Source organism: Maylandia zebra, linkage group LG12 (genome assembly GCF_041146795.1).
Source record: "Maylandia zebra isolate NMK-2024a linkage group LG12, Mzebra_GT3a, whole genome shotgun sequence".
In the NCBI taxonomy this organism is placed as follows: Eukaryota; Metazoa; Chordata; class Actinopteri; order Cichliformes; family Cichlidae; genus Maylandia; species Maylandia zebra.
In genome coordinates, this window is record NC_135178.1 from 16,491,978 (window position 1) to 16,510,405 (window position 18,428).

The 18,428-nt window shown below is 39.2% G+C and overlaps 1 protein-coding gene across 10 annotated transcripts in view; it reads left to right on the forward strand.

Annotated features, from left to right (window-relative positions):
* The window catches only part of trpm3 (transient receptor potential cation channel, subfamily M, member 3), a 162,905-nt gene that overhangs the window by 104,849 nt on the left and 39,628 nt on the right, over positions 1-18,428 (forward strand). For 9 of the 10 annotated variants that reach the window (XM_076890779.1, XM_076890774.1, XM_076890775.1 and 6 more), the window contains exons 7-8: positions 11,640-11,814; positions 12,158-12,281. In XM_076890779.1, the coding sequence (XP_076746894.1) occupies positions 11,640-11,814; positions 12,158-12,281 (299 nt within the window). Of the gene's footprint in view, positions 1-11,639; positions 11,819-12,157; positions 12,282-18,428 lie in introns of those variants that run through there. The other variant, XM_076890778.1, reaches the window with a different exon arrangement.

Below are 18,428 nucleotides of genomic sequence, written 5' to 3' on the forward strand. Positions count from 1 at the left end.
CGTGTGTGAAGTGTGCATGGATACAGTCAGTACTTTGAAACAGACAGTACAAAGGGGGAATATATTATGTGTATATTTATATTATATGATATATATAAATAGGATTGAATAACTTCACTGTTTAACTATCGTCAACATCAAAGTCCAATTAAAAAAGACAAAAGCTTGTAATATTGTTGATATAAAACTTGCTACAGTTACAGAACTGAACAACAGACAGCTAAAAAGACATGAGCCTCAGTTTCTGCTGCAACATCTGGGTGGATCCATCTGGATCCATCAACAGTTCAGGCTGAGTATTCAGACACTGCATATCTACTGGGATTTTCCCACACATCCATCTCTGGAGTTCAAAATCTCCAGCTCTCTGTATATAGCAACAATAACCCAGATAACAATTTGTTACAATCAAGGTATGCATAAAAGTCGAACCTCGAAGCAGTTGGCACACAGTAGCAGAAAACCACACAGTCAGCTAAGAACAGGAAACTGAGGTTACAATTGATACAGGCTTACCAAAACTGAACAATAGACAATTAGAAAAACATTGTTTGGTCTGAATAGATAATAGATATGATTAGTAGGGTCAGAATTTGCCATTAACAACACAAAAACAGGGATTTATCCTGCTTTGTTTTATTAGTGGTTCATGCTCGTGGTGGTGTAATGATGTAGGGAATATTTTCTTGGCCATTTCTTGACCCTTATCATTTAAACACCACATCTTACCTGGATATTGTTCCTTTATGAGGCTTTATGTGTACCCATCTTCAGATAGCTGCTTCCAGCAGAATAATGCAGCATGTCATAAAACTCAAATCATGTCTGGTTTTGTGAACATGACAGCAAGTTCACTCTACTCAAATGGCATCCACAATCACCAGATCTCAATCCGATAGAGAACCTTTGGGATGTGGTGAAACGGGAGAGTCACGTCATGGATGTGCAGCTGACAAGTCTGCAGCATGTCAGTATGGACCAAAATGTCAGATGTGTGTCTCCTGCTCCTTGTCAGATCTATGCCACAAAGAGTTAAAGCAGTTCTGAAAGAAACAAACAGTAGTTTCTGTCAAGACGTTATGTGGTTTTTTAGGGTCCCACTTCAATTTTAGGATAGTTTACTGCATTTAAGGATTCAGGGAATTCCCATCATTTAAACATAGACACAAAAACCTAAGCCTAGATATAAGTCACTTTCTAAAATTCAGCAACAGTGCTACATGTTGCCAACACCTCCACATTTGTCTCTGTACCTGGATCGTGCACGCAGCATCTAAGGACTCCACAATCTACGTTTGTCTCACCCTAGCAGCACTTGTCCCTCTCCTCCTCCTTCAGTTCACTTCATCATAAACTCATCATCATATTCTGTTTGTGGCCTTTTCACATGTGTCACATGCCGTGTCTTGGCTTTTTGCGGAGCTGAAATAACTCCACACATGACTCCGCTGATGATCATCAACTGAGTGAGAGAGCACACATGATGCATTTATACAGCCATATTTAACAATCAAAGGATTGCATTTAAAAAGTACAATCACTGGATCTCAGCAGAGCATTAGCATTTCTAAATTTAAGGATTCAATTTCAACCACATTAATATAGATGATATCCACAGACAGAGAAATATTATAGAAAAACAACGAGGTAATGTCAATACTGCTTTTCACTGACATTAGAAACAGCCTCTCTGGCAACATGCTTTAAAGCAGGGGTGGGGAACTCCAGGCCTCAAGGGCCAGTGTCCTGCAGGTTTTAGATATCACTCTGGGTCAACACACCTGACTGAAATGACTAGTTCATTACCCGGCCTCTGGAGAACTTCATGACAGATTGAGGAGGTAATTTAGCCATTTAAATCAGCTGTGTTGGCTCATGGGCACACCTAAAACCTGCAGGACACTGGCTCTTGAGGCCTGGAGTTCCCTCACCCCAGCTTTAAAGAATCTTCTCAGATGCCTGATTCATACCTCCCAATCCTGTGTATTAATGCATCGAAAACCATTTTTTCTACGTAAGATAACAGATCTTGCAGGAAACAAAGTTACTCTGTAAGGCATAGCAATTGGAGGTATAATAGCAGGAATGGTGGCTCCATGCCCGGATGGGTTGTAAGCTACTTTAGGACTGGAAGAAAAAGGTACACTCTGAATAGATGTGTTTTACAAACCAATTTTGTTTTTGTTTTTTATAACAAAGTTTTTTTTCACAAGCTAATAGATGGTTGTCAGACTATGTTATCACTGACTTTTTATGCCTTTATTCAAAGTCCATGTCAAACATTAGGTGAAATCTGTGTTTTAAAAAATACTTAGAACACTTGTAAAAATGCAGCGCATAATATGTTCAATTTTAATGGATTTTCTGCATAAACTCAGGGACAAAAGATTGGATACATGTGAAAATTTCAAATTACATTTGTAACTTTTCTTCTTTTTGATTTTTCACAAGTTGTGTTCAAATTCACAGAAAATGTGTGACACATGAACCAACACATTTTTTAAACACATCATTTCTAAGAGTATAATCTTAGAGGAAACACGTGCTGTTTTGTTCCATTTGATAACCTGGAGACTGTAGTAAGTAATTTTTTTTTAAATTAAACAATATCTATGTGATTCTGGAAATATCATGGAAGGTCCCACCCAGAACTGACACAGATGAGCTTAAGAGGAAGATGGATTTGGCCATCAGAGCCAATCAAAACCAAGCCGCTGAACAGAAAATGGGATTAAATCTCAGCAACTGTTCCAGGTACTTAAACGAGATTTCCTTCCTATACTGACTCTATTTGAAAGGTGCTGCTATGATATCAGTCATGGGTTACTGACAAGCAGGGGATTGATGTCACTGAGAAAATGAGAGACACATGCTCATATGGTTGTCAGTCATAAGGTAGGGTCACTCCAGACCGTGTCCTGCTTTATTATTCTTTTTTTACTTTAACCAGGACCACAATTTACAGAAAGCACATCATGCATCATCAGCACATTAGAATTTACCCTCTTCATTTTAACAATATGTGAAAAATACAGTTTTCCACAATGACTTATTTTGAGAGGACAAACCCAGTACTAAAAGACTGTTAATTTAAAAAACAAAAAACAAAACAATGCCAAAGCAATAAATACTCTAAAGTTTGATCCTATTTTTTTTTAAAGAAAGTAGGAGAAAAAAGAAAAGAAATACTGTAAATCAGAGGCCAAAAGTCATCCTAAAATGTTCCATCGACTTTAGGCTAGTTAGCCAAAAGAGAATTTGTGGTTTGTCTGTCTTTGTGACTCTATTTGTGTGAGTGGTTGTGTGTGGTTGTGTGCACACAGGCAGAATTTCCTCCTACCAATTAGCCATGACACAGCTGTGCTTTTCCCTCCTCATCTGCTCCTTGGTGGGTTTCAGTTGAACAATAATGTACTTTAGAGGGTGCAGCGTTGCCTCCAAAGCTCAGCAGTCATCAATATCAATGCATGATCTGACACTTGCGTGCACACCACACACACACACACACACACACACACACACACACACACACACACACACACACACACACACACAGAGATAACAACAGAAATTGGCATTAAAAAAAATGGAAGAATCAAATGTAACAAGGAAGCCATTAGTCTGCTCCTCTCTCTGCTCTATTGATGTATGGTCATGAGATGTGTTGTGGCACAGTGACGTTGTACCTCTTTGAAGTAGGCAAGGACCCGAAAATATTCTCTTTATGTAACTGTCCTTGTTGTAAGGCCATACAAGGCTGTGTGAGGCAAAGCGTGATGGTGGGTCGACTTCTGACTATGCACTTGCTCTTGTGTTTGCGAGAGTGTGTGCATGCCCCATGTGCGCATGCATTTGTATGTGTCTGTCTGCCTGCTTGTTTGAGAGACAGACCATGCTCTTTCCTCCGTGAATTATGCAGAGCAGGGTGAGGATGCTGGGCGGGTAGGATCAGGCAGTTACACAGCTTTTGAATTAGAAGGGTCTAAACAGCCGCCATAAAACACAACCGCATGGAGCAGAACGGGAGGAAGAGGATGAGACCGGAGTGGCAACTGAAAGAACTTTAGGAAGAGAGGATGTGAGACACAGAGGAGAGGAAGGGGGCTTGGGACGTGGATTGGACTTAGACCACTAAAAGGGGAAAGAATATAAGGGAGTAAGAGAGAATGAGACTCTGGGGTTTATAGGGTTTTATAGTGGTTTAAGGGGGGATGTTCTGTGGTCGACTATGAAATGGGGAGGAAACCATAAGAATTAAAGAGAGGAACAGACAAAAGTAGTAAATTTCTCTGAGACTTTTGTGATATAACTTTTACATAAATTTACAAATTTAACTGCAGTTTTTACAGTGTTCTCCCATATGTCTCACTGCATATAGAAAACACACCTGCAAATTATGAAATATTACCCTGAAAAGCCATGATTAAGAGACAAAGATCTCTGTTGTGAGAACAGGGATCACTAAACCACTTCCTCTGTTTCTTTCTCTCTCTCTCACACACACACACTGCACCTGTCTCTCTCGCTCTCTCTCTCTCTCTCTACAGGGAGTGCAGAATTATTAGGCAAGTTGTATTTTTGAGGAATAATTTTATTATTGAACAACAACCATGTTCTCAATGAACCCAAAAAACTCATTAATATCAAAGCTGAATGTTTTTGGAAGTACACAGCAAATCCAGCATGTCCAAATTAACACTGTTGGATTTGATTTCAACACTATTAAAGTGTCTATATGGGTCCACACCAGAGAGTGTTAATTTAACTCTTTTTGGAGAGTTGGTACGTTAACTCTGATTTAGTGTTAAACACCAAATCTGTCTGGAGTTGATAATTTAACACTTGGTGTTAAGAGTTTATATATTAACTCTCAAAGAGTATTTTAGTTTAACTACGTAAGAGTTATCTTCTAATTCATTCTAAAAAGCGGGAATTTTACTGTTCTGAACTTCTAGAAATTTCTTTTGGAAATAAACATTTACTAAAAAGATGCAATGGTTTTTGAAAAACATTTATTCTGAACTGTGCACCACAATTTCAAAACATTTTTTGAAAGATGTAACAGTATACATGTTCTCACTTTCATTAGTATTTTGTTTATCAAAAGGTCTGACATGGTAAATGCAAATAACAGCATTCTCATCACTTATTTCTTTAATACAATATGCATGTCCTTCATTCATCCCTTTGTGGAACTTCAATGCACTTCTGCTCTCCCCCATATTCCATCTTCACAAGCATATCCTGTGTGGAGACTGAATAAAAATTAGTTGACACTAATTAATGGCACAAATAATCCAGTAAACAATTGCAGCACAGTAAAAAAAAAAAAAAAAAAAAGGAATCTTCTTTGAGCCATTACTTGTGTAAAGTATTTTCCCAAAAGACAAGGACACAGGCAACAGGTAATACTGAACTAAATGTAAAACCTCAACCTTTTTCATTTTTACCTAAACCGTGTGCACAAAACTCTGGAGGGATCTATGCTAACGTAGAATCCAGTCAGGACGTCAGCTACTGCTGTTTGCTCGTTTTTTGTTTTTTTTAATGGGAAATCGTTTTCAGGCTTCAAGTAGCACCATTATACCAACATTTCACATTCTAGACATTGTTTTAGGTGTATATTAGACCAAAAGTTTGACTGAAAATTCACATGCAAGCTTTTTTCAAGGCTGTGGTATTTGCCCGCAAACAATACCTTTCAGCTAGCTAAAACAGAATATTATGCTATCAGCGAGCAACATGGCTAATGCCTTTCACACAGCTTTGTCTCAACTCCAAAGAGCCACAGAAGTAAAAGCTCATAATAATAATTGAAACAATCTTTGAAAAAATGACTTACCAAGCATGGCAAACAACTCAAATATGTAGAGCAAAATGTTCTGAAACGGCTTCACTTCAGCTTCGATTGGAGCCGTGCTGGGGGCGGAGTCTGTGAATTTACTCTGTTGGTGTCATAGCCCCTCTAGGAGTTCAGAGTTAAGAGGTCAGGAGTTAATGTTTCCATTGTAACACCTCCAGATTTGACAGAGAAACACTCATTTTTAACACTCGATTTTAACTACTGTCATTTCCCGTGGCATCAGAGAGGCTAAGAGACAGTACTCCAGGAAAATATCTCATCACTTCAAAGACAGCAGAGACTCACGGAGCCTGTGGCGGGGCATTCAGACCATCACAGATTACAAGCCCCCACCACAGACCTGTGATAGCACTATCCCCCTGCTGAACGAGCTGAACACTTTCTTTGCTCGCTTTGAAGTCCAAAACAGCACCACTGCACAGAAGACCCCACCCCCTCCTGGTGACCAGGTGATGACTCTGTCACCGGACAGCGTGAGGAGATCCCTCAGCAGGATCAATGCACGTAAAGCTCCGGGTCCTGACAACATTCCTGGTCGTGTACTGAGAGACTGTGCAGTGGAACTCACTGATGTCTTCACAGACATCTTCAACATATCACTCATCCAGGCTGTCGTCCCCACATGTTTTAAAGCCACCACAATCATTCCGGTTCCAAAAAAGTCATCTCCCTCCTGCTTTAATGACTACCGTCCTGTTGCACTTACTCCCATCCTGATGAAGTGCTTCGAACGACTAGTCATGCAACACATCAAGACTGTCCTGCCCCCCTCCCTGGATCCCTTCCAGTTTGCGTATCGGCCCAACCGCTCAACCGATGATGCCATCTCCACTGCACTCCACTCGGCACTCACACACCTGGACAAAAATGACTCATATGTTCGAATGCTGTTCATAGATTTCAGTTCAGCATTCAACACCATAATCCCCCAACAGCTCATTCAAAAAGTGGTCCAGCTGGGGCTCAACACCTCACTGTGCAACTGGCTGTTGGATTTCCTCACCGGAAGACCTCAAGCAGTACGGGTTGGCAGTAATACATCCAGCACCATCATTTTAAACACGGGGGCCCCGCAGGGATGTGTGCTGAGCCCCCTCCTCTTCACTCTGCTGACCCATGACTGCACTCCATCATACAGCTCCAACCTCTTCATCAAGTTTGCGGATGACACAACGGTGGTGGGTCTCATTAGCAACAGGGATGAGACCGACTACAGAAGTGAGGTGAGACGCCTGGCCACGTGGTGTGCTGACAACAATCTCTCTCTGAATGTGGAGAAGACGAAGGAGATTGTTGTGGACTTCAGGAGAATGCACACCCAACATGCTCCTCTGACCATTGACGGAGCGTCTGTGGAGAGAGTGAGCAGCACCAAGTTCTTGGGTGTGCACATCACAGAGGATCTCTCCTGGACGTACAACACCACAGCACTGGCCAAGAAATCACAGCAGCGTCTCTTCTTTCTCCGCAAACTAAGAAGAGCAGGAGCACCAGCCCCCATCATGTACACTTTCTACAGAGGCACCATCGAGAGCATCCTGACGAGCTGCATCACTGTGTGGTTTGGAGCCTGCAATGCGTCCTGTCATAGAACCCTCCAACGCATAGTGAGAGCTGCAGAGAGGATCATTGGTGTCTCTCTCCCCTCCCTCCAGGACATTTACAGCACCCGTCTCACTAAAAAAGCCCTTTGCATAGCGGCTGATCCCACGCACCCAATGCAAAGCTTCTTCAAGCTGCTGCCGTCGGGGAGGAGACTGCGGAGTCTCCAGGCCAGGACCAGCAGGCTGAAGGACAGCTTCATCCATCAGGCTGTCAGGAAGCTTAACTCCCTCCCGATTCTGCCCCCTCTCCCCTCTCTCCTCCACGGTCTCACTGAACTCTGTCACACACACACAAACACACACACTCTCTGACTCACTCACTGGCCTGCACCAGTTACCAGTCACTTTGTGGAGCACTGGACTGCCATTACCTCATAAGACTTTGTTGTTACACTTTCTCTTACCGTACACTACTAAATCTCCATTTGCACTATTTGCCTATTTGCACTACTCTGCCTGGTTTACACTCAATGTCACTTACCCATTATATTGTATATTGTATAGCTTTCTTGTTATATGTAAAATTGTATTTATTTAAATTTTTACTTTTTAATTATTTTACTTGCATTTTTAATCACTTTTATATTTAAATATATTTAAATGTTCATTTGCTATTTATCTAGGGATTGAGAGTAACGCAATTTCTATTCTCTGTATGTCCTGTACATGTGGCAGAATCGACAAATAAAGTTGACTTTGACTTTGACTTTGACTTTACACCTCAGAGTTACATTAAAAGAATGTGACTCTGCTTAGAGTAAAATTAACTCTACTTTTGCAAGGAGACTATTAACACCAAAAAATTTAACACTTTTGAATTTGCTGTGTAGTTTTTAGTTTGTTTTTAGTTTTAGCTATTTTAGGGGGATATCTGTGTGTGCAGGTGACTATTACTGTGCATAATTATTAGGCAACTTAGCAAAAAACAAATATATACCCATTTCAATTATTTATTTTTACCAGTGAAACCAATATAACATCTCCACATTCACAAATATACATTTCTGACATTCAAAAACAAAACAAAAACAAATCAGCGACCAATATAGCCACCTTTCTTTGCAAGGACACTCAAAAGCCTGCCATCCATGGATTCTGTCAGTGTTTTGATCTGTTCACCATCAACATTGCGTGCAGCAGCAACCACAGCCTCCCAGACACTGTTCAGAGAGGTGTACTGTTTTCCCTCCTTGTAAATCTGACATTTGATGATGGACCACAGTTTCTCAATGGGGTTCAGATCAGGTGAACAAGGAGGCCATGTCATTAGTTTTTCTTCTTTTATACCCTTTCTTGCCAGCCACGCTGTGGAGTACTTGGATGCGTGTGATGGAGCATTGTCCTGCATGAAAATCATGTTTTTCTTGAAGGATGCAGACTTCTTCCTGTACCACTGCTTGAAGAAGGTGTCTTCCAGAAACTGGCAGTAGGACTGGGAGTTGAGCTTGACTCCATCCTCAACCCAAAAAGGCCCCACAAGCTCATCTTTGATGATACCAGCCCAAACCAGTACTCCACTTGCTGGCGTCTGAGTCGGACTGGAGCTCTCTGCCCTTTACCAATCCAGCCACGGGCCCATCCTTCTGGCCCATCAAGACTCACTCTCATTTCATCAGTCCATAAAACCTTAGAAAAACCAGTCTTGAGATATTTCTTGGCCCAGTCTTGACGTTTCAGCTTGTGTGTCTTGTTCAGTGGTGGTCGTCTTTCAGCCTTTCTTACCTTGGCCATGTCTCTGAGTATTGCACACCTTGTGCTCTTGGGCACTCCAGTGATGTTGCAGCTCTGAAATATGGCCAAACTGGTGGCAAGTGACATCTTGGCAGCTGCATGCTTGACTTTTCTCAGTTCATGGGCAGTTATTTTGCGCCTTGGTTTTTCCACACACTTCTTGCGACCCTGTTGACTATTTTGAATGAAACGCTTGATTGTTCGATGATCACGCTTCAGAAGCTTTGCAATTTTGAGACTGCTGCATCCCTCTGCAAGATATCTCACTATTTTTGACTTTTCTGAGCCTGTCAAGTCCTTCTTTTGACCCATTTTGCCAAAGTTGCCTAATAATTATGCACACCTGATATAGGGTGTTGATGTCATTAGACCACACCCCTTCTCATTACAGAGATGCACATCACCTAATATGCTTAATTGGTAGTAGGCTTTCGAGCCTATACAGCTTGGAGTAAGACAACATGCATGAAGAGGATGATGTGGACAAAATACTCATTTGCCTAATAATTCTGCACTCCCTGTATGTGTGGCAAGGAACACAAAGCACTAAGTGGGATGGATATTTTTGGTTCAGCTGCTTTTTTGTCAACTTCTCTCCCATGATTACAAAGTGACATGAAAATAGTCATGTGGCATCACAAGTATTAAATTTAGAACACTTTTTCCAATTATAGATCCAGGTTTACACAAGTAGTGAAGCCTATTTATTTTTAGATTTTTCCTCTGTTCAATACCCATCTTCTTTCCCTCTTTACTTTTTTGTCCTTTTTGAGGGCCAGGCAGTGCATCAGAGGCAACCATTTCTACCTTTTCTCATCTTCTTCTTCCTCTTTTGTGTTCTTCTGCCAGAGTATCTGTATTGTATTGTAGAGAAGTTTAGAAAATTGATTTTTAGATAGTTCCCCGATTCCTTTCAATAACTTCCATTTCTGGACCGCGAGTGCTCAAGTATCAGGTCAAACATGGAGGTGTGTTACTGCACAGAGCTGAGACTGTGAAAATGAGGAACTGTCGGGGGCTTTTCATCCAGCTAAAGCTCAAAGCATAATATGGTGTGAATGTCTGCCATATTGGTTTTCATAAAGAATTTAACTGAATTCAGTCTTATCAAACTGGGAACACATGATCTTCATACCAAATCACATAAAAGTTATAATATGGATTTTTGTTTTTTAAAAGCTTTTCCCAGCCAAGCTGTCTAAGAAGCAAGACAGCTTTTGTCCTCTGCCAGTGCCAAACTTGGTAGATCTATCTAACAGACTCCAAGTGGTTCTTTCAAAAGGAGAATCCTCTTCACACACTAAGGTTAATTATGGAGTTCCACAGGGTTCCATGCTGGGACCAGTTCTGATTACAGTTTACATGTTTTCTTTTATATATATACTATAAACATATTCATCATATTGTTAATAAAAAAATAAAAAAAAGAACAAAAATAAAATTAATGTTTACTCATTTCAAAAATGCACCCTGCGACAGACTGGCGACCTGTCCAGGGTGTACCCCGCCTCTCGCCCTATGACAGCTGGGATAGGCTCCAGCGCCCCCCGCGACCCTGAAAAGGACAAGCGGAAGCGAATGGATGGATGGATGGATGGATGTTTTCTTTTTCCTCTAGGCATTATCATTAGAAGGCATAGCATACATCCACACTGGTATTCAAATGATACCCAGCTTTATCTATCCATGAAGCCAGATAATACACACCGATAGTTAAACTAAATGGTTTAAAATGGTTTAAAGGCAAAAAGACCCTATTTGAGGAAGCACAAAGAAATTGCAGCATGTGTTGGTATTAGCCTTAAAAATAGTTCTGGTATCAGAGGTTCCAGGGCTGAGTCTTCATTGATATATGAGTCTTTTTTTCCTTTAAGCTTGACTCAGTGCAGTCCTTCACACGCTTTGGTTTCTGTCACTTCCACAGTCACATTAACATCACCCTAAAAATTATTTTTTCCATTGTACTTTGTGAGTTTTTGTTTTATTCAACTCCCATTGTGTTTTATGTGCTTTTGCAGCTTTTTTCTATTTCAGGGGGGTTTTCTGAAGTTGCAGTGCTTTTGACCTCTCAGGGTCACCGTACAGATTATAGTCAGAAAGCATATCACATGGTTATTAGATTTTGAAACCGTCGAAAAAGGAAACCAAACAGGAAGCGTGATCATATATCAAACATTGTTTTTATGTGCTGACACTAAACTGAATATATATATATATTGTTGCCTGAAGTTTTTTTTTTCTTGAAAGCCTCATTTGACTACCAAATCAGTGCTTACAGCGCTTTAACTATAATTATACTGTACATATTTACATGGAGTTCATAGCTAAGCTGAACTGCTTGGCTGCCTATGGCTGCTTGTAGCTATATTTCTGTTTTGTTCTTTTATTCTTTCACTCTTTACCCTCCTGTTTCTCCTGCTGCCACTTGTTTTCACGTGTAGGTATCGGTCAGGGTGTGCCAGTGGTGGCACTGATCGTAGAAGGGGGTCCTAATGTGATCTCTATAGTGCTGGAGTACCTCAGGGACACTCCTCCAGTTCCTGTGGTGGTGTGCGACGGCAGCGGCAGAGCCTCTGACATCTTGGCCTTCGGACATAAATACTCAGAGGAGGGAGGGTAGGCACTCACATGTACACATTTTACAGGAGTGGAACGGCAAGCATGAATAGCGTATGAAAAAATTGGATGCACTGTAGATGTCAAGGGATTGTTTTAGATCAAAATATCTTTGAATATTTATGTGAGTTTGTATGCAGAAACTTGGGGAAAAAAATGAAACTTGCTTTAATAAAACACAAATGTGAGAATTTGTATTTCAACAAAGACTCAAGAGATTTGGTAGCTAAGAGTTCCAGTCAGCCTTGGTTTAACCTTCTGATATAATTTGCCTGTTTTCCTGTCACTCTGGCCCCGTTCTTGATACTCTCTTTTCTTTTTCCACACCTTTCTGCCTCTGCAGCATAATTAATGAGTCTCTAAGAGACCAGTTGCTGGTGACCATTCAGAAGACTTTCACCTACAGCCGCTCACAGGCTCAACATCTGTTCATCATTCTCATGGAGTGCATGAAGAAGAAGGAACTGGTGAGTCACTCCTTCTCAAACACTCCTTATGCATTTGCACATATACATTGTGGTAAACACATTGATGCAGAGCTGCAAATGCATATGTGCAGATGGAGGAAATGCAAGCTGATGAACAAAATATACATGATACATTAAAGCACAAGCAACCTGACACAGAAACACACAACATTCAGATACACTATTAAACAATTTATAACATAGTTATCACTATTCACCTCTGTAAAGATGCCCCAAAATGAACAAATATGGATTTGTCTAATGAAATGTTTACATCTTGAAACTGAAGCACTTATTTCTCCATCTTTTATGTATGTAAATCATGTAATGTCAAGTCAATGTAAATGTATTCAGATGACTTTCAGGACCAAATGGCCTTCAACTTGAGAATCTGTGCCCCCTTTTAAAGCATTCCACCAGAACAAATGTCTTGTGAAGGAATGCAGTCACACACATCCTTTACTCCTGGGAAGGAGTCCCAGTCCCTTTGAGAGCAGTCACATGACGCAAAGGTCTTATTAATGCTGTTAAATACTGTCTGTGGAGTAGGAATGTCTATCTGTGTGTATCTGTATATAATTATGTCTACACATCTACTAATGAAAAGTCATTTGCACTGCTCAATTCTTTAGCAAAAATAGAGAAAATTTGCATAACTTTCTGAAATGTGTTAACAGTGAACATTATTGAATGTTCCTGAAAAACCCAACCTAAATGTTCCTAATGAAAAGAAATGACACCACTGGGCAGCCTATTACATACACTGCTATACCCAAGGACTCTGTAGTGGTCCAACTCAACTGTGCATCCTGTTCCTGAGAACATCAGCTTAACTTTAAAAAGTTATTTTAAGCCAAAACGCACAAATTAACCAGAATGTTTTGTTAATAAATTGCAAATGTGTTCAAAAGACTGGATCATAAATGAGGAGGTCAGTAAAGCAAGGCAGCTGGTATAGTGTAGTGTTGTGTTAGTTGTAGTTATATGTTTATGCTCTGTCTAATGGTTTCTGTTTTTATTTTTTTAGTTATATCCAGTAAAAAACATTTTTAAAAAATCTGACATTTACTTCCTCAACATTTATTTCTAAAGCTATTTAAATCTTACTGAAGACAGACAGGTGAGAGTTATTGCTCAGACTAAGTAATTTCACTTCAGTTTTGTATTGAAATCAAATATTATACAGTACAGGGCAAAAGGCTTGAGCCACTGCTTATGTCTTTTTTCTTTTCCAGGAAAATGGGAAAATGGTGCAATGATTTATTGAAACATGTGCAAATTGTACGGTATGCAATATAAAATTCTAATGAGATGGAAAATCGATATTTGGTATGAGCTACCCACTCACATATATGCAATTGTGGCAAGGCTTGCAGTTTTGCAGGTTTGATAAGACATGCTGCGAGTAAAAGTGTACCACAATGTTACACCCAATCTACATGCACTCCTGCACAACCTTACACTCACTTTACAGCATAACACTGCAATATATTCACTCCAGAGGTGGGACCAAGTCATTGTTTTGCAAGTCTCAAGTAAGTCTCAAGTCTTTATCCTCAAGTCTCAAGTCAAGTCTCAAGTAATGTCAGGCAAGTCAGAGTCGAGTCTCAAGTCACTGGTGTAAAAGTCCGAGTCAAGTCACAAGTCTGAAATTTTGAATTTCAAGTCCTTTCGAGTCTTTAAAAAAAAAAAAAAAAAAAAAAGTATGTTGCAGTTATGCTAAATGTAAATATTAGACCATGTAATTTTTAAATCTGTGTTTTTCTCAACACATGACAAAATAGTGAACTTAGAAAATATACACAAATTGTGAAATTGCACCTCTTTAAAATGCAGCTCAATTAAACCTAGCTCCAAGAATAATTTTCACCGACAGTTCTGAGATAAGCTGCATGTTATTCTTGGATGCGGTTGTAGGACCGGTGTTGTGCCAAAAAGTGATTGTCTGCCAAAAACTGATTTCCGGTATTTGCCAAAAAGCGATTGCTCATATTTAAAGTGCTATAAGTAACTTGTTGGGCTATAATATGTTAAACATATGTCAAATGCATCCCTTATGGATGACATAAAGTCATCTTGAGCCACAAACAACATTCGTGTAGCAAGATACAAGCCGCAATCAGTTTTTGGCAGCGACTTTTATATAACCTTTATTTATGCAGTAAAAAAAATCTCATTAACATTAAAAATGTATTTTGTAAGAGTAAGTTGCCCAACAGGACAGCAGAAATGGCAGCAAATATTACAATAGTTCTGTAAAAATATTTTAAGTGGGGATAAAGGACCGGATTGGTTATAATGTAAGTACAAGTTGTAAAGATACTTAAAAAACAGATAATTTTTTAATTCTTTATGTAACCCCTTTGTATCCCCTGTTCACCGAAGTCTATTTACGAACATACGTAAAGATATTACACATAAAAAATACACAGAAACACTGGAAATCACTTTTTGGCAGACAATCACTTTTTGGCACAACACCGGCTTTAAAATCGCATGACAAAAATATCATATACATTAAAAAAACTGCATCACCAACGTAGCCTGGACAACATTTGCTAGTTAGATGAAGTCAGCTATCTCATCGTAGCATATTTATATGCATATTTATAATTATACGGTTCTTGTGAGTGCATACACTCGTGAAGTTTAGTAACTTCCGGTCACTGCAACAAGCCCAGGTACAGTTTACCGACGGATGGGTACAGGACCTTGAAATGCACCGTGTAGAAAGTAAAGACCATCGTACGTATCATAAGTTTACCAGTCTCACAAATCGTCGTCATAAATACACATTCATTAACCGTTTATTAATATAACCTTTGAGCTCAAGGGTAATTAATTAGTAGTGGAAATAATTTCTGGTACGCCTTACAGAAATGTAGCAGTGACAATAATATTGTATGCTGTAATCGCACTGGACAATTAGTGATACAAAACAACTGTTTTATTCTGTGAATAAAAGTATATGTTTTTGTCAATGTACCATAATAACAGAAGCGAAACGCAATATTGTGTCAGGACAATTCATTATTTATGCACAATAAATAAAGGAGCATAGCGCGACAATTTCTGTTCAGCGCCAGACTTGCTTGTAACCTATATCACCAATTATGTTATGAAAATGACGCATTAACTACAACAGCAGACTGACCTTTGTGTAAATGCTTGGAGCAGACTAACCTGTGAGCTGGAGTGTTCTGGGACGTTATATTTGACCTTTGAATGGCTGCAATCCAGTCGCGTCTTTGTTACTTCGGAAACATGGCTCGAACAATTTCTCTTCAACGACGTAATCCGATAACAACCGATCTCTTTACCCGTCGGCTTCCCGTGGCTGTCATGCGACCGGCTATTGTAGTTAATAATACAACGGCTTCTTGACATTTTTGTGTTTCTTTTTATCGCTGTGTGACTGATTTCAATTGAAAGCCTGCGTGCGCTAGTACCGCTTGCCACGAGTTCCCAGAATCCTTTGCGGTTCTACCCGTGAATGACGTCACATTTTCAATCTCTATATAATATGCATGTTAAATTTTATATTTGGGGTAAAATATCAAGTCTTTTCAAGTAAACCGGTTCAAGTCCAATTCAAGTCCCAAGTCATTGGTGTAAAAGTCCAAGTCAAGTCACAAGTCTTAGAACATTTTTTCAAGTCAAGTCTAAAGTCATAAAATTAATGACTCGAGTCTGACTCGAGTCCAAGTCATGTGACTCGAGTCCACACCTCTGATTCACTCTGATACAAAAACACCCAGCAGCAGTACTAAGTCATTTGCTACTTGGTTGCTTTTGCCCCAATTTGGTTTAAACATAGTTCACTAGATGCTTTGTAAGGAAGGGAGTGTTTGCCAGATCAGTGATTTTTGGGACTGCTGGCAGATCGTGGCATTTTGCCTTTTAATTTGTAATCAGTATCATGCACACACACACTTTTCTTTACTTTAGTAAAATGCTTGAGCTTGAATCCAACACATATTTTGTGATTCAGTCAGTGTAATAATTACATTAAGTCAAAATCTATAGATATAGTACATGCACACACATAGTATACATGTAGCATTTTTGCAGGCAGCTCAGCTTTGGTCATGGCTGTGCAGCGTGTAAGTGGATTGATTACACTCTCAATGGGGTTCCAGTGGCTGACTGATCCTCAAATTAATAGATCCTCTGAACATAGTATACAAAAGCAGAACAATGACATGTGAATCATTCAGCAGGAGCAACTGTAAGGCCCAGATAATCCAACGCAGCCTCTCCCCGAACTCACAAAACTGTTATAAAAAGGGCATCTTTGCAGTGCTGTCAGTCCACAAACAGGACAGTCATTGTGATCTCCACACTACTGGATGACTTAAACATTTATATAGCAGCTGTCAGTTCACCAGATGCACAGGTTAGTCCAGATCAAAGCATTTCACAGGTTATTGACAAACTAGTAATTAAAGCTTGAAACCAATCTAATAAAAGAATGAAAGAAAATAAGAGCGCAAGAATAATTAATTTTATTTATGCTCTCACACACAATAAAACAATCCCTCAATAAAAAAATAAAAAAATAAAAAAAATCATAAAGTGAATATAAAAATAACTGAAAATGTGAATTAAAGGATTTCAAGGTAAAAAAAATAAAAAATATATTACCAGAAATAATTAATAATAATAATTCTAATAATTCTAAAAATATATATAAATAAAATTAAATAAGCAAATTGAATGAGGTAAGTAATTTCTATAAACCACACTAAAAAGCCAGCATAAAGAGGTACTTTTGTTTTTTAAAGACTTCCAGCTGCTCTCAGATCCTCTGGCACACTGGCTTGAGGCAAAAAAAATATGCTAAAAGCTGTCTCGCTGAAGGTTTTTCTTCTGCACTTTGGAACAACTGAAGGACTTGTGCCAGAGGACATTAAGAGTCATACTGCTTCAGACTAAGTATACGAGCCATAAATACTGAAGCAATTCCACGAATTTCTTTAAACCAAGTTAAAGAATTTTAAAATAATACAGAAACTGACAGGCAACCAAAGTAAGGTCTTAAAGTGTTCTGTCTTTAAACACTTGACTGCAGAGTTTCTGAATCACCTGCAGTCAAGTTATAACAGCATTTGGGTTTAGCAGAACATTCCAGTCCTGTTTGATATACACACATCCATAAGTTTCTCTGTGTCACTTAGATAGAAAATATTTATGAGCTAATAAAAGGAAGATTAGGAAAGAGACCCTACACAAGATCTAAGTTATAGATTTTTGTTTCCTGCTTGTTGGCTTGGGGCAAGTCCAGGAGAATTCTTTTTTTTTTTACTTGTTTCACTCTCTGAACTTAAGAACCTATAAATAAACATTTATTTTGGTTCACTTTTATCCAACTTGAGCTTTAATGAGTTTGATGATATCTGGACAAAAATATATAAAACACAATTTGAAATGCAACCAATTGGTTGTCATCAGATGCAGGGGTAATAAACCTTCTGTGTAAACCTGTGCGTGTAACTGATGCATCTTTAGGCTTAATGGAAGAAAAAACTAAACCGAAAGACATAATCATCCTTGGCTTGTAATCTTAACAGTGCAATTCAACATTTATTAAGGACATAAAAGTTTGATTAAAAAAGTTGACTTTTGTATTTCCCAGCAATTTCTGCATCTCTCATAAAAGTGTCGTTTTTGTAGCCCATCTGCCATACAGAGAGTATCAAAGGTGTTTTTTTGAAAGGAGAGAAATGGATATGGTTATCTCTCTGCTGCCTATTACCTTTCTGTTTCTCTTACTGTGATGATTTTACCACCCTCCTAACTTGCCAAACTAATAGGCATCACATGAGCTTCCCCTCCACTCGCGCTCACAGCATGTCTCTGTAGAATACATTTCAGGCTGCATTTTTCAGCTGCTTTCTTCACGAGTATATGACAGAACAGATGCTTCCCTATTTCTGCCCAGCTGCCTATAAAGACATCGTAATAGTTCACGTTCACTTGCTGTAACCACTAACCTAAAGTGTATTTTTAGCTCTCCGGGCTTTTCTTCACCATGTGTTTTACAAATACAGTATAATTATTGTGTTGTGTGTTTTGAGCTCTGCCAAACACAACCGATCTGCAGCTCAGTAATATACCTCCAGCTATACATCCAGCTTTTCCACTAAC